At 42.6% G+C, this 16,555-nt stretch overlaps 2 protein-coding genes across 5 annotated transcripts in view; one reads left to right on the top strand and one right to left on the bottom strand.

Moving 5' to 3' along the window:
• The window catches only part of mtm (phosphatidylinositol-3-phosphate phosphatase), a 34,021-nt gene extending 25,702 nt beyond the window's left edge, over nucleotides 1-8,319 (bottom strand). Inside the window, exons 1-5 of one of the 2 annotated variants that reach the window (XM_050184005.2) lie at nucleotides 7,794-8,319; nucleotides 7,094-7,172; nucleotides 6,597-6,691; nucleotides 1,888-1,911; nucleotides 553-765 (exon numbers count right to left, since the gene is read on the bottom strand). In XM_050184005.2, coding sequence (XP_050039962.2) covers nucleotides 553-765; nucleotides 1,888-1,911; nucleotides 6,597-6,691; nucleotides 7,094-7,172; nucleotides 7,794-8,009 — 627 coding nt within the window. In that variant the 5' untranslated portion in view covers nucleotides 8,010-8,319. The remainder of the gene's footprint in view (nucleotides 1-552; nucleotides 766-1,887; nucleotides 1,912-6,596; nucleotides 6,692-7,093; nucleotides 7,173-7,793) is intronic. The other variant, XM_050184006.2, reaches the window with a different exon arrangement.
• Nucleotides 8,320-8,406: 87 nt separating this feature from the next.
• The window catches only part of Klp64D (kinesin-like protein 64D), a 46,953-nt gene continuing 38,804 nt past the window's right edge, over nucleotides 8,407-16,555 (top strand). Inside the window, exons 1-7 of one of the 3 annotated variants that reach the window (XM_072287785.1) lie at nucleotides 8,407-8,544; nucleotides 8,775-8,875; nucleotides 8,942-9,113; nucleotides 10,799-10,943; nucleotides 11,009-11,093; nucleotides 11,186-11,291; nucleotides 14,887-15,026. In XM_072287785.1, the coding sequence (XP_072143886.1) occupies nucleotides 8,783-8,875; nucleotides 8,942-9,113; nucleotides 10,799-10,943; nucleotides 11,009-11,093; nucleotides 11,186-11,291; nucleotides 14,887-15,026 (741 nt within the window). In that variant the 5' untranslated portion in view covers nucleotides 8,407-8,544; nucleotides 8,775-8,782. Of the gene's footprint in view, nucleotides 8,876-8,941; nucleotides 9,114-10,798; nucleotides 10,944-11,008; nucleotides 11,094-11,185; nucleotides 11,292-14,886; nucleotides 15,027-16,555 lie in introns of all 3 variants that reach the window. The other 2 variants (XM_072287784.1, XM_055073613.2) reach the window with 2 other exon arrangements.

Here is a 16,555-nt window from a genome sequence, read left to right as displayed (position 1 = left end):
GGCCACTATCTGGGGACTTTGTTTCGGTTTCCTGGCCTGACGCAAACAGTGCAGCCGTGATTATAAGAGCAGCTCTAGGCTACTTACCATCCACTTAACTATACAAATGGCTTTAGAGAGGCTGCAATGCGGTAGGCTTGTATAAACCCAGTTCCTTCTTTTCGTCATCATCGCTCCTTTTCCTCAACCTCTCCTCCATGCCCAGTGTGAAGTATCAGGCCAAGGCAAGCTATAGCACAGGCCACCCTCTCTGCATTTCAGTAAATAAATTATCCCCTTTCCTTGATCCTCACAGCCTGTTTTTGTTAAAGTTAAGCCGCTACAGATATGTATTCAATTCTTGGATTAAGTCTGATGGTAGCTGTATGCACTCGAATATGAGGAACAGTGCAGGGGTGAAACAATGTGCTCTGTTTGTCCTTTCTTCCTCTCATCCCTGTACTGGTCCTCATGCTGAAGAAAAAAACATCAACACTGCAATACCTCAGTATTGTTGCATGCCACTTCTGAACACTAAGACCAATGTTTTTGCTCATGTGAGTCATCACTCACCAGGTTGTTGGAGAGCGGGAAGGCCAGCTTGTGCAGTTTGTCAAAGATGTCTCGCCGCGAGTGGTTTTCCTGCTTGTGGGCAAACTTCAAGCTGCGCAGGTCCTTGCAGAAGAGCTCAATGCCGTATGCATTCTCTCCGCGACTCGACGCATAGCCAACCTTCTCGATGCGACTCACGACGCCAAGCGGGACTTCCAGTGTGAACCGCGGCTCCTGCCATGATTGGTTGGAAAGTCAAAAAGAGACAATGAAGCCCAAAACAATCATCTAGATAGAGAATAAGTGTGCAAGGCGGTATGCCATCAGGATCCCTTGTGCAAGACGCTAAGTATCCATTGAAAATAGAGCATTAATTCATAATAAACAAACTAAGTGACCTATGAGGATGCGGTATAAACAATATAAAGCATTATAATAGCAAATAAAAGGCATGCATAGAAGCTTGAATGGCAAAAACTGTGAAGGGAAGAGTTATCCTGAGTATGAGCCGGAAAGCTCAGGAGCAGAAAATAGCCATCTTGCTGTGAAGAAAGCAGCAAACCTAGCTTAGCCAAGTTGAGCTGTAGCCATAGGCTTATGTTGGTGAATTTTACACAGCCAGTACTATGTCCGTTAGCATTTATTGGTTTATACAGTAGTTCTACTGTGTGGAGGAAAGTTGGCTAATTTTTTTTAAATGTTAGCCAAAATAAATAATTTACCTGTGCAACAGCCACACACAGACATTTTGCGTAAAGTCTTAATGAAAACTGAGCAGCTATTACAGAAGTCTATGGGTATTAAATGCAATGACACCCACTCAGCTTTTTCACTGAATTTCTCGTAGATATTTAAAATCTTGTTTTTTTCAGAGCGTGGCAAATATTAAGATACATTTATGTCTAGAAGCGCAAGAATACAAAATGGAGGCGAAACCAACATACTGTACTGTGCAATGCAATTGCCCGGTGGGGCTGGAATGATGTAACAACTCCATTTCAGTTATATTCCTTTCTGCATTTAATAAGTGCCCCGAGCAGCAAGTCACCTACATTATCGCTACAGCCAGTCAGTCTTGATAGGCAGATGATAAGAATTAAATAGAATCACATGAAAGGAGTTGTTACATCATACCAGCATAAATGACATTTCAGTTTACGCTGTTTATTTAGTAGTTAGATAGAAAATTAAACACTTAAATCTATTCTTAATTACCCAAGCAACAATAGACAGAGAGTGTGCACAGGCATAGTTTTTTTTATTTTTCATGTGTTAGATATGACCTAATTTAAGAATATTACAAAGCACACACACAGAAAAAAAAAAAAGCTAGTGGCAGAACGCCTGTGCACTTACAGTGAACTGTTTGGAGCGGGAATTCTGTGAGAGGAAAAAAGTATGGCATTGAAATAATTATTCTAACCATCCTTCCACAGAATGGCCCATGAAGAAGCACTAATAAGCTATACATTATGACAACTCAAATGAACGAGCTTGGATACTTCAGGAATCATTTTAAAATTTGCCTATGCAAGGATTAACACTCGATGAGAAACAAAAAAGTGTAGTTGCCATGAGGTGAGGCCAACATGTGTTTGCACTAAAAATACAACAGGCCAAACTGAGACCTTTAAAAAAAAAAGAAAGAAGTAGATAAGTCTGGAACTGTCTCACACGACCCTTTATTCCCACTTAACCCTTCGTTATTCTTTATTTAGTGACTTTCTAATCATAGAGCTCATGATATCCACTGCCGCGATGTGTTTGCCACATTTTATTGCACTAAAAGCGCCATCATCAGTCAAGTGTGACAAGTAATTAAACGACTAAATCACTTCCAGATTGTTCAAAACACAACATCATAATAGAGAGTTTTAGAATAAGGGCCTCAAACGTTTGGGGCCCCAAAGAAATAGCGTCAAAGCCACTGCACATGCGCGAGCCGCAAACTGTGTTTGGGTTTTGTTTCGGGCACGCTATTTCACTGATTTAGCGGGAACCCTAAAGGTGAGAGTTTTGCACCAGCAAACATGGCAGCACCCATCGAAGTGACAGATCTAACCTAGCACCAAACTCGGCTCGATTCGTGGCGACAGATGAAGTTCGCAAGCTAGGAGAACTGACTGCTGTTATCGCTTTCTTTCAACTAGCATGTGTTATAAAGATTGATTCATTAGATGACGTTAACTCAGAATTTGATTGTCGATTTCATGGCTCATAGGCCGAATACGGCTTAAAGGGCCCCTGACACGGTTCGGACAAATTTTGTAGACGCATAGGGTACAGCTAAAGTTTATCATCTGCACCACAATTTCTGTGAAATGTCTCATATTAAGAGAGTTACAGACGATTGCCAGTTACCCTCCTCCATAGTCATGCATTTTCTCAACTCGTTCGTCGAGTGATCGGGGCTAAGCTCCACCTTTACTGGCTCTACGTCATGATGGCACATCGTGTTGTCGACTTCCAGTTCTCTAGGAGTGAGCGCATGAAACCTTTCCAAACTCTCCGCCAGCTGCTTGACAGTCGACTCCAAGCGAGAGCTGTCGAAGCAGCATGTGTTGTGAGCATTCTGTCGCAGCGCTGAACGTGTCTGGTATTCCGCTAACCACAGGTGAGCTGACCGTTTTGACAGAACGGTGGAGGCATAAACTCAAGCTGATGTAGGAACTTTAGTGTAGACGTACGTGAGCTGCCTGATCGGTCTCCATCGTCCAGCCACCCGTTGGCACAGAGCTTAACCAGCCAAACAAAGAGCTAATATTGCTCTAACCAAGTGTAAAACATTTTGAACATTTACAAAAACAACATGTTAACGATTACACTCCTGCAAAAAATGTACACCAGCAGCAAAGAAGAATATATTTCGTTACTGCTACTGTGCGTGGTTGAGCTCTGTGCCACCAGGTGGCTGCACCGTGCAGACCATTCACATTTGCGTTTCTGCTAATCCTGCGAAACGACACAGTCAAACGGCCAGGCCCTGTCCCCTTGCGCTTGCATTTACCCTAATACTGGGCTCGCGAAAGGCTGTTGCGTTAGTAATCTTGCGGTGTAAAATGATTGCCGCAAAAGCGCAAATCCTCATGCCGATCGGATAGCGGTAGTCCGATGCGCTGCAGCCAGTCCGTTCGTCTGCTGCCTTGCAGAGGGACACGATGTCGCAGCTTGCCAGTCGCTATGTTTGCAGTCCACAATGCAACAAAGTCGAATCATAGTGCTCGCGAAAAGACAGACCGACTCTGACCATGAAGCTCTCGTCAAAATGGAGCACGTTGTAATACAAGCAGACGAAGCTTGCTCTGTGCCGGAAGTGCTTAAGTTTAGCGAGAAATTGTTCTTTTGCATTCTCTTTCTGTTACTTTCTGTTTATAGAAACAAATTAACTAACATTCCAACTATTATGAACATAATTTGTTCTCTCTAAAGGTGGAAAAATTATCGATGATGCGCTCTGGGCAGCCAATCAGATAGCTCGCCCTACCGACGTCAATTGGGTGATTTACGTCATATGGGTAGGGGCAGCTGAATATTCCGCCGAGCAGTGTGCTGTGATTGGCAGCGATGTACATGTTTAAAACCTTATAATAAATTATGCGCCTTATGCGGAGCACTTAGATGCATCAATTAATGATCAGAAAGACCTACTCTAAGACTCAGTACGTTTGTAGAAAATCATCAAAATCGTTTCAGGGTCCCTTTAACTTGGCTGGTGAAGGCATGTAAAGTTGGCTACTCAAAACTAAGCGCAACTAATTGCTTGCTGCTAACAGAAAAACCTCTAAATCGTAATTAAACGTAAAAACACGAAAGGCAAAATTATTCTTCTAATCATAAATGGTATATTTTATTTATTTCCACTAGCTTTTCTTTGACACTGCAGTGGCGCTGTCCCAATTCTAAATCTCTTCACTCCTGTGTGCTCCAACACTAACACATGCAAAGCTCTCTGGGGCACCCATTCTAAAACTCTCTAACCAGCACAAGCTGCCAAGAAGGCAATATGCAAGAAGTGCTATCAGATACTTATGCTTATCACTGCACTAACACCCTTGTACTTTTTCTGGCAGTCCATGCATCGTTAATTACAAAATGTGACTCATTATGAGTATACAACCACAGGCCCAGCAAATGGTTCAACCAGAATTTGCTGTTCTGGGAAAAATCAGTCATTAACACAACCAAGAAATCAACACATTCAAAAGGCTTCATGAGCACTTTCATGAGTACTTCATGAGGAAGCAGTCACATGGGTACTTTCAAAATTTTAATACTGATTTCTTACACAGCTACTTGTCATAGTTAGGTATAATGGGAAGTTATAATACAAGAAGTGTGCCATGCATTCAATTTTTAATGTGTTAAACAGGTATGTCGGAAAAATTTATATAGATTTATTTACATGCACAATGTTCACATAGCTTTTAGGTTACACGAAAGGCTGATAAAGTTTGAAGATTGGAATTCTAATAAGAGGGTCACTGTCCTCATGTTCAATAAAAAAATAATGTAAATGCTTAAGGGGATAATTTGGACCAAGATGCAAGACTCTAGAGCAGGAATGAGTCCAAATCACGTCTGCCAAAAAAGCACTTGGCCAGTCCTTCCTGACTCAGACTTGTGGGGTTTGACTTGTGCTTGTGGGGTTTAACATCGATAAAATGCACAGTGGGTTACAAGAGAGGCCATACTGGAGGACTCTGAATTCGTTTTTACCACCTGGGGCTCTTTACCGCACACCTGTTTAGTACAAGAGCATATTTTCATCTTGCCACCATGAAATGTGGCCGCCGCGACCAGGAATCAAACCCATGACCTTGTGCTCGGTAACAGAACGCCATGGCCACTGAGCCATCACGGTGGCTTTGCCTGCGAGAATTCACTCACAAAGATTCTAACAAAAGCAAAGTTAAGCTCTTGTAGTATTGCTACTCTGACATTATAGAGAAGCTCTATAGGCTGCAATGCCTGGGTTTTGGAGCTGCTCTTTCCTAGCGAAGCTTACTATTATCATTAAAAGGAAAGGTGTACAAACAATGCATTCTAACGGTGCTAACATATGGGGCAGAAGCTTGGAGACTGACAAAGAAGCTCGAAAACAAGTTAAGGACCGCACAAAGAGCGATGGGACGAAGAATGATAGGCGTAACATTAAGAGACAGGAAGAGAGCAGTGTGGATCAGAGAGCAAGCAGGCACAGCTGATATTCTAATTGACATTAAGAGAACGAAATGGAGCTGAGTAGGTCATGTAACGTGTAGGTTAGATAACTGGTGGACTGTTAGGGTTACAGAATGGCTGCCTAGAGAAGGGAAATGCTGTTGAGGACAGCAAAAGACTAGGTGGGGTGATGAAATTAAGAAATTTGCAGGTGCAAGTTGGAATCGATTGGTGCAGTACAGGATAAGTGGAGATCGGAGGGAGTGGCCTTCGTCCTGCAGTGGATATAAAATAGGTTGATGATGATGAGTGACAGTGTACATTGTCCTCATAGCCTTGCCAGCATTACAGTCTTCCCTTGATCTGTGTGTCAGAGCAACAAGAATTCCATGACAGCTGGCATTGGATGGGGGAGGTCATTGATTTGGAGTGCTGCATAGCCTAGCAGTGAAAACAAAGAGAAACTGAATTACTTGCGGAGTTGGACACCTCCAAGAAATTGATAGATGTATCATTGATTGATAGATGTATCATCAGTAGAGAGCTCCAGATTAATTTTGACTATGGAAGGCTTACATGTATCTACGGTATTGTTTGCTCTTTGGTGGAAACACCTTGTTAGCGTTAAAGTAGTCACAGCAGTTTCAATATGAAATGAAGGTGTCCAGATACACACTTCATTAATAGTTACTGTCTGCATTAGCTGTCACATTGCCCAACTCTTTTTCCCATAAAGCAGAGGAAATGTGGAAGTTATGCTGTACTGAATACTAATGCATTGCCCCCTCCAAGAGAGGCTGACCTTCTATGATTTCTGTCACTTATGTGGAAAAGTTTTGAGACACCACCGTGCATGTGGCTGTCCTCAACTAAAATGCCAAGCATGTCGAAACTGTTGCCCTTACCTTCTCAACACTGCGAAAGTACAGCTTGTAGTTAGTGATGAAGAGACAGCCACGAATGGGGCCTTGAAATGGACACAGGTAGGTGACATCTCGTGCTGCATATCAAGGCAAGTCGATGTCACATCTACTGCACTTCAATAAAATTGTTAACGTTTCTTTATGGTCTGGCCTCTTACTGAGCTGTTTAACATCAGTTGACACGAGATAATTCAAAATCCCAGTCAATTAAAGCTTTCATAAACTTTTAGTAGGCATGCAGTGTTCTCAGTGAATTTTGAATCCAATTAACTCAAGCAAGGTTTTGAATTAATCAAAATATTTTAACAGCTTAGGGCACTGTCATGTGACCAGAAACGGAGAATGAGAGGACGTTTACACTGCAGTCACAGTAACATAACAATGCATTCACATTGCTAAGGCATTCACAATGCAAGCAGACGTAAACTCTTAAACATACTGTTAATCATCACCGGCAAATAAAAGAAGCTGCCCGTCACCTTTCTGAACGACGTGTGGCTGTTCTCCAGGAAGCAAAGGAGGCTCTTGCGTCTTTGTCACCTTGGACACTTCTCGCATCTGAAGCAAGTGAAGCGAACTTAATGACAAAAATAAACACTGACAGCTAAGGCGCTTTATGTGCTGCTTAGTGTGCCTCTCATCTTGACTGTTGGTAAATTATGCAACTGCCAGGGTGGTTCCAAACAAGGACAAACGATGCAACTAAAGCCTTTGACAGCAACTGTCGCTTTCACTGAATAAAAAATTCTCGTGTTTGGTGGCCAGCGATAACTCGATCGTGCGAAAAAATGTGCAAGCTGACATCTACCATTACGATGCTAATCTCAAGCAAGCTTGGATAATAGGCACATTGTGTGTGTTTTTATTTAAATGTTTTCATTAAAAATAAGGAAATGATAGCTGTGCGGTGAGATGAACCGCAATAAAACGCAGCAAGGGTTTTGCTGTTTCGAAGGGTACAAAAACATCTGCTAGCAGCGTTGACCTCCCTCAGACGCAGGCTACCTTTCTGAATCGGTGGCTCCCTATTGTAACTTTGCCTTCGTTAAGTCTTACGTGAAACACTGACAACAGAAGAAAAGATCTTGAAAAGTGATCACGGATCTTTTGTGGGAGACGTCATGTCGGCGTGCAGAGCTTCAGAATATGTGCTGGGTACATTAAGAAACCCACACTCGCCTTGAGCTCCTGCGTGAGTTGCATGTTTTCCGTGGATGTTGAAGATGACGAGCAGAGCGACTTGGACGGCGAATGGGAGCTGTGGCTGCCCACCGACCGCGGGCCGAGTTTGGAGTTTAGTGAGCCACTTTCGGAACCTTCCAACGAGTCAACGCTGGCCGGCTTTAGACCGTGGCTGTTGTGGGATGTTGGCTCTCCTTGTTTCGCCTTATCCATTGCTCTTAGATGATGCCTTGGAGGAACTTTCCTATTTCTGGCACAGTTTTTTCGCTAGCTTCTGCGCTCTGGTTTCTGCTATCTAGGACGCCGCCATCAAAGAGGCGGAGCGCGGAAGTAAAGACCAACGTGAGGATAGTAAAAGGCACAGTCACTTGCGCTGGGAGTTCCAACATAGAACGTTCGATGCAAACCCTCCGTAATGGAGTTGTGACGCACAATTAATAAATGTTCGGCCGTTTTCTGCTTCGCTGCTTAGGTCAAAGGCACCGTTGCAGTTCACACAAGTTGATCACGGCGACCGCACACCCGCACATGGCTTGACTTGACTGCATTTGGCTACTGTGGATGGATTTCGCCAACAAGGCTTTGAGCCAACTTTGCTACGACATTTTTGTTTCGTTTTTGAGTGTCGGGCTCTTGGAAACCAACCGGTACAAACGGCGGAGGCTTTGCAAGTGATATGTCAATCCTGCGCTAAGAAGATCAAGCTACTTCTTAGCTAATCAAGCGTTATCTATTGGATTACATCACGGTGTTATGGTCATTCGAGTTCTTCATTTGCTTGCGGGTGTCCGAATAATGCTACCTGTCGATCGTCGCTAGATTTTTTTTTTTTTCCTTTTTTGGCTTCTTGAAGTGTGATATTACTGTCGCCTATAAATGACATATCGTTCAAGTATTCTGTGCAGCCAAGCTTAGGTGCTGGGATTGTCCCATCACTCGCGCAGATACTGAGCCTGCTATTTCAATTTCTATTTGCAGTGCGTATTATGTCCGCCGACGCCGAGAATATACGCGTCGTGGTCCGATGCCGCCCTCTCAGTGAGAAGGAGCAGGCTGCAGGCTGTCATGACATTGTGGCGGTAAGTTCTCCTTTTTGTTTTACCGTGTCCGCCTTTGTACTGAATATATTTGAACTCTTACTGCAGGTTGACACTGTTCAGGGGACAGTCTTGGTTACCAACCCAAATGGGGCACACGGAGATGTACCCCCTAAAATGTTCACCTTTGACACCGTGTTTGACGTGAATTCCAAGCAAGTTGAGGTATACAACCAGGCAGCCAGACCGATCGTCGAAAACGTGCTCGAAGGATATAATGGTAAGCGATGCCCGAATTCTAGTACTCTAGCTCGGACATACAATGTGGCAAGTATGGGAAGACCGTGTGTGTATATTTTGCATGCATACTTCGCGCGCGTACTCTTGGAGCACGCCACCGACAGGCCACATATCTGTTGGACTCACAGAGTCATTGCATATATATAAATTTATAGAGTTTAAGAGGAAGCTTTAGCTCAGGTGCTCCTATATCTAAATACACGTAAAAGGAGAATTCGTTTTTCTCGGCAACCACTGCACCAAACTTGACAAGGTTTGTTGCATTTAAAAGAAAAACTTAAAATATAGTGACTGTTGGTTTTGAATTTCCGATCTAGGTTGTCCATTTTTTACTAAAGATTGGCAAAAATCGCAAATTTTCAGAAAACGAAGCTATCAGGTTTACATCTTTGTAACTGATGCAATGAAAAATGATATCACAATTCTGTGAATTGCATTTCATAGTACATTTAAAGCGGACAAAATTGATGTTTTACACATGAATCCCAAAATATTCTGTAATATGCAAATACAGCTTTTGCAGAACACTTATACACAACATAACAAATTTACGCAATATATAAATTGACATATTGAATTTGTCCGCTTTGAATGATCTAATGAATGCCGTTTACAGAACCGCGATATCTGTTCTTGACCGAGAGCTATGAAATTGTAAACTTAGTGATCCTATTTTTTTCTGAGCTTTCGGATTTTTGAAAATTCTTTCAACAAAATTCAGGCCCTAAATCGAAATTCCACTTCCAACAGTCACTAGAATTTAACTTTCTCTCTCAAATGCAACAAATTTTATTAAAATCGGCCCAGGGGTTATCTCAGAAAAGCGTTTTTGCATTGCACATGTATTTTAATAGGCCGTGTCAGAGTTGAGCCCGAGCTGAAGCTTCCTCTTAAGCAGATCCAATCGCTGATGTCATTTGGAACATGTGTAGCTATCTTCAACTAAAATAAATGTTGTCTAAAGGAGTTTGCCTACTTCAAGGAAGCCACTGCTTGCGTAAACCTTTTAACTTCGTCTTGCATATCCACCAGGGGCCATTAAATTTTTTTTTTTTTTATCTTGGTCAGTTGCTTTGAGGACACTTTCACTTTTTCATGACATGTCCAATGTGACGCCCCCTCACTGCGACCATGGAGGTATTCTGCAAGAGTCCACCTAGTGGACTATCCATTTTGGTTGCTGCTGAACTGCGGATTGGCTGGGCTGGTATACCAGTGACAAGGGAGACAAGCACCTCCAGCCAGCCTCCTTCTCACTGGTACAGCTACCGCCGATCATCGGTGGCAGAAGTTGACAGCAGACTAGGTGGACCCTTGCAGAATGCTCCTCCCCCCCTCTCTACACTGCATCCCATTAGCTGGTTTATCTAGATAATGCATACTTTAAGTGACGTTCCTGAAAGTGATTGGCAAACAATGTGGCCTCTGCACAAAAATTATGATTTTGCCCTCTCTATTTCCCAACAAACTAATGTAGTGAGAAAGGGAATAAACATGGCAACTGTGGTGCAAGTTGCAACAACAAACCACAACATGACATAATCAAACGCCCTTTCACAAGCGGGTTAATTAAACCAACTTCAAAGCAACTTCATTTGCTGGGAGCAACTAGCGGACTAGTAATGTTTGACTCAATCGTACCTGTGTTGTCTTTTCGTTTTGCAGGCACGATTTTTGCTTACGGCCAGACGGGTACAGGAAAGACGTTCACCATGGTGGGAGACCGCTCAGTGCCAGAGTTAAAAGGGATCATTCCAAACTCATTTGCACATATCTTTGGACACATTGCTAAAGCCGAGGGTGACAAGAAGTAAGGTGCTAGTTCATGATGTATGGTTGTCAATTGTATACTAATTTGTAGTTTGCTTCTTCAAGGTTCCTAGTGAGGGCATCATACCTTGAGATTTACAATGAAGAGGCCAGAGATCTTCTAGCAAAGGACCAAAATGCAAGACTTGAAGTATGCGCCTTACACCATGCAAAGGCTGTCTTGTTGCAGCTTGATAATTGTTGTCCCAGGGAAGTAATGTAATGTCTGTTTGTCTTCTCCAGGTTAAGGAAAGGCCGGACATTGGTGTATATGTCAAAGGACTTTCAAGTTGTGTCGTCAAAACAGCAGATGAACTGGATCGAATCATGACACTTGGAAACAAAAATAGTGAGGCCACTTAGAATATTTTGTGTAGCACTGTTCAAACTATCCGTCAAGTGACATCAAAATGTATGCCTGTGTAGTATTAAGCAATGTATACTTTGGTAGGCACATGATCTACTTCTTCAGGCCAGCTTAATCAAATTTGTGTGAAAGTTTGCACATAAAGAGACTGAGGCATCTATTGGCAAAATTTGTGCCATTCTGACTTTTCAAACCAAATGAAATAATTCTCAAATTTTACCCTATCACAAGCCGAGTCTGTGCTTATTCTATGAGTTTGCACATATAGTGCCAAGGGTGAGAGCTTTGTTCATCTAGACGCCATAGCTTCTTTGCCTTTGCCATTGGAAATATGAACCATGTTTATCGACTCATTTCATATTGTGCTGTTGAGATTTGGCAAACCATTACTTAAATTTGGAATTTACATTTGTTTCGTTACCATGTGTTTGAAAAATAGTGTTTAAATGAGGGATGTGCGAATATTCGGAAAGTTAGAATATTATATGTTTAATATTCATACTCAATTCAAAAAATAATTTTCGAAAATGTTTGAATATTCAGTTGAATACAAATATCAAATCAAATATATTGCTGGCTGTGCGGAAGCAAGCACGTTTCTTAGCATTTGTTTTTCTCTCATAAGAATATTGGGCCGATTTTGTGCTGAATTTTGCGATGCTTTCATGCTGCTAGCTAAGTTTTGCCCGTAAAGCACACTTAGCCACTCAACATTAAAACTATGCGGAAAAGCGAGCCTCTCAGAAGCAAGGGGCACGGGTTTGCGGACAGCGAGGGTGCACTTTTTCTTTTTTTTTTTTTCTTTTTGCAGCGTCACCCCCTATTCTGAGCTCTTTGCTTGACAGCAAGTGCGATGAGTGACGACTGGCACAGGGTCAAATACCTCCGAGTTTATGGGCACTTGATGCGGTGTAATAAGGCACAGGTTGCCGAGGGCAACTAGTGGAAATTACTACATTTTCCAAGTTAACATAAGCCATATACACCATGTTTTGTATAATGTCTTACTAGTCTAGATTATTTAACATTGACAATGCAACTGCAGTGTTCTAACATAAGAGATTAACCCAGCTTGCTAATAACTTCATGTTTATATCATTATTCAATATTCGAAGCTAAGTATTTGCATTCAATTTGTATTTAAAAATTTTGAAATTTGCACACCCCTAATTTAAATCTTGCATGTGTGTTGAAAGAAACCCTTTTTATCTTTTTTGTGAACAAGTTCATTAATATGTTTCTTTTGTAGCTTTATGATAGAGAGAGAGAAGGAATTTCTTTGTAAAAGGTCACGTCCAGTACTGGAGTGGTAGTATACTCCTCACCAGACCTCTCTCAACAAATGATTAAAATGCTTGATAAGGGCCGGCAAGAGAACTGGAAATACAATGTTTGTGCATTGTCGGACTTGGTTAAGACTGTAGATAAGCAGAAGGTGGCATGAGAAACACCTATTTTTGTATGTTTTCTTTGGCCTCTCATGAACAAAAGTGCTTGAAACATATCTAGCCTCATATGTGCCTTTAACGCACACATGTTATAAGCCCCTACGCAGCCACTATTATATTTAGGCGTTTCTACAGCCATGTCATGCTGTGTTCTTTGTCGTGCATGCTACCACTGATGATGACGTGTGAGGTTCTTGTATGTTGTATAGCACAATATATTATCATCATCATAAGAGGACCATTTGGTGCTTACAACTTAGTGGTCATTGTATGCATTAAGGTGGATTGCAAGGAGCACAGGGTGTTTCATTACTAAAGGGAATGTCTGATCACTATTCAGTCAACATGAGGGATTTTTGAACTCAAGGCTTACGTGCTCTTGGGTCAAAGAACTGCTTAATGACATTTTCTTTTTATTTAAGAGTGATAAGAATGACAGTTGAAGGTCTTTAAAGGGGCACTAAAGAGGAATATTAAAGGGACACTAAAGGGAAATACTAATACGAACTAAAGTGATAAATTAGTGCTCGAGAATCTCTAAGGCATCAATATTACCGCGAGCAGGGCCTTAATAATTGAGGTAAATGCAGGACATGATTAGAGCCTCCCCCTGGGACATTCAAGCACTTGTCTGATGACGAAAGCACTCCTCAGTTAATTTCTGTCACTAGTACTTCACTACTCGTCGCAAAAAACATCCTCGTATGGTATTATAAGATGAAATAAAATGCTACTTGTCCAGTTCCATTCCATGCTTAGAAAAAAGAACTCATTGAAATTACCATTTACAATGACGCAGGCAGTCGAAAGGTTTCATTTTCGCTAGACTCTGTGTCGCCCACACTTTTGCGTTTCAGTACTTTCCTGATCGTGTAGTGCTGCGCTGGTTTTGCTGGCTTGCGAAACTTGCACAAACTGTAAGTAGCAGAGAATTCAACTTACGTGTGATGTCGCGGGATGCCCGAACGGTCTACAGCATTTGACCAAAAAGAAGCTGCAGCGGCGAATCCGCTGCTCTGTCTTGGCTCGATGCCACCGTCTGTCAGGCGCAGTTTTACTCACTGACAGCAGCAAAGGGTGGTGATGGCGCATGCAACATCACCACTCTCCCGGTTGGGTGGCGGGAGATATGAATTCTGAAAAAGGTATTCAGACCCTTCAGATACAATTTTCTCGTAAGCTTAGTCTTTTCTTGGCACGAAACAAGCATTGCGAGGTTTCTGGAATAGTATTTAAACAGTCCACGTCAACTTAGTATTTGCCTTAAGTGTCCCCTTAAGTTATGCTGTAATTACTAAATCACACTTTTGCAATAGTGAAATGGCCACTCTTACTGTCAGAGGAGGCTTGGCAAGCCACAAAAATTCAGAAGTAAAAGACAGCAGGCGACACCACCTTGAAGTTCTTGCACCAATTTTCCATCAGGCCACAGATTTTGACTGCCTCTGCTTGTATCTTGTTAACTATTCATCAGTAAAGAAAAGCTACATTGATTTCTAAGGAAACCAAAAGTTCAACTTAGCACATTTTAAAAACTTCTCCGATGCCAATATGGCCCATATGTACTGTCTTGATCCCTGTAAGCATGACCGTGGAAGCTCATGGCTGCACTTCACAAAGCACCTTGCCGTGAGTGCGAACGTATACATCAAAGCAGGCCTGCGCAGGTGCAGTGACACCTGGAGGCATGCCTTCATGTCATGCCTCCAATGCGGTGAAGTGAAGTGTAGCAGATGACATGAAGCCACATCTCTAGTCGCCTGCGCAGGTTTGGTTCGATACGTGGCTGTGAAGTCTGGCCATGTGCTGTTTTGTTTACACTTACAGGGATCAGGATAGTGCAAGCAAATGCCTTTAAATTCAGGATATCACGCTGACTTACCCAGCACTTGGGTTTCGGCATGAAATTCAAGAAATTTTAGTTCCGTTTTTATTTTCTCCAGCAAACGCAACATTTTTGTGTCAGATGAAGAAAAATAGAGCTCTGAAATAATCCTTTACCAGGGTAATTAGTGTTAATTAAGTCTGATTTAGTGCGGCTCTGTAGTGCCCCATGAACATAAATCAAGTGTTCCTTTTCTTATTGGTCACCCATGCACTTTGCTGAGCATACCATCTCCCATTCTCAGGGGCTGTGGGCGCAACCAACATGAATGCGCACAGTTCTCGTTCTCATGCCATGTTCACAATCACGGTGGAGTGCAGTGAGTGCGGTCTCGATGGTAGGCAGCATGTCCGTGTTGGCAAGCTTCACCTTGTCGACCTGGCAGTAAGTTTAATAAGTCATCCCAACTAATTCTCTGTTGTACCTTGTGCTTTGTTGCCTTCATCTTTTTGTACCCACACTTGTCAGCGCATGCGCTTATTGCATGCTAAGGCTGTCAGCTTCATATTAGAAATGTGTCACATGGGCACCTAATAGAGAAGGAAATGTCTATTTGATCACCGAGCCTCTTTCGGTGCAGTGTACTAGAATTATCCTTTTTCTTTGCATGACGTCGATCGAACAGTACTCGAATTTCTTGCATTCAAGGACGTAACTGGATATTGGGTTTAATTAACTTATAAACATTATCATGAACTTTTGTAAGATTAATTGAATCAAATAATTTCTGGGGTTTTATGTGCCAAAACCACGATCTCATGATGGAGGCGCACCATAGTGGGGTACTCCAGGAGATGAATAGTTATAAAAGTGCATCTCTGTAGTGGGGGACTCCATAAGGTGAATAGTTATAAAGTGCATCTCAGTTCTGCTTTTTGTCATGTTTTCTTTTTTTCTTGGTCTTCTATGTTGCCATCTTGTTCCTTGACCTGCTTTGGGCTCCGGTCACGGTTCTTCATTGGTATTGTTCCACGTCACCCTATTATTGTTATTTTTTGCAGTAGAACCTCGTCAATACATTCTTTAGGGAACCACAGAAAAAGGACAGGATCTGGGAAAATGTAACATCAGGTAATGCTTATGGTAGTGCTACTGAGGAGATAGAAAGCTACCCTCACAACAAATTTACTTGAAGTTGAACAGGAAGCCAACACATTACAGTGGAATCTTGTTGATACGATTCTGTATAATACGTTTTTCGGGATAATGAGGCTCTTTTTCTTTTCCTGGCCAACGTCCCATAAGAGCAATGTATTTTCATACAGTTATTGTGATCACATTTTCACCTGAAATTGGATAATATGACTGCAGAAGTGGTCTTTTACTGGTATTTCTAAAGCTCATAGCTTCGTATTCCAGTGTTCTAGCTTAAATAACATTCCAACGACCCACGAACGTGTTAAGCCTTAGGCACACTGGAGAAAAGATGCACGCGGTGTGTCGCCGGCGGTACCGAGGCAGTGCAGCCACACCGACTGGCACTGGGCCGCTGCTCAGTTGAGTGAGAAAACGGCAGCTCCTTTTTATAGCGCAGTTCTAAGGCACCCGTTCCTGTAGCGAGCATCGGCGTCGGCGGCATAACCGAGCGAACGAGCACAACAAAAGATGAAAGTGAGTGCAGATTGCAGCGGGGCATGAAAGACGCGAGGAGGAAAGCGGAGAGTAGGGTGCAACTACGATGGCTACGAAACGGTGCCAGAGTAGCATGCATCATCTGGTAGATTTGTCGGCGATGGCTGCTGTGAATTGTGCCCTGCGTCACCCACGTCACCCACGTGCTGGCTCTTGCGATCTCCAGATTAGCGAGGCACTCGCGCCACACACCACTCCGTTTGAAACTTGCTGCACAAGACAGATTGCCCACGCCAGCCAGTATATCGTGAAATGAAAACACGTATACAGCTGTGCTCAAA

The sequence above is a fragment of the Dermacentor andersoni genome, chromosome 4 (assembly GCF_023375885.2).
Source record: "Dermacentor andersoni chromosome 4, qqDerAnde1_hic_scaffold, whole genome shotgun sequence".
Taxonomy (NCBI): Eukaryota; Metazoa; Arthropoda; class Arachnida; order Ixodida; family Ixodidae; genus Dermacentor; species Dermacentor andersoni.
Note: the sequence above shows the minus strand (reverse complement) of the source record. Positions and strands in the feature narration are given on the sequence as shown.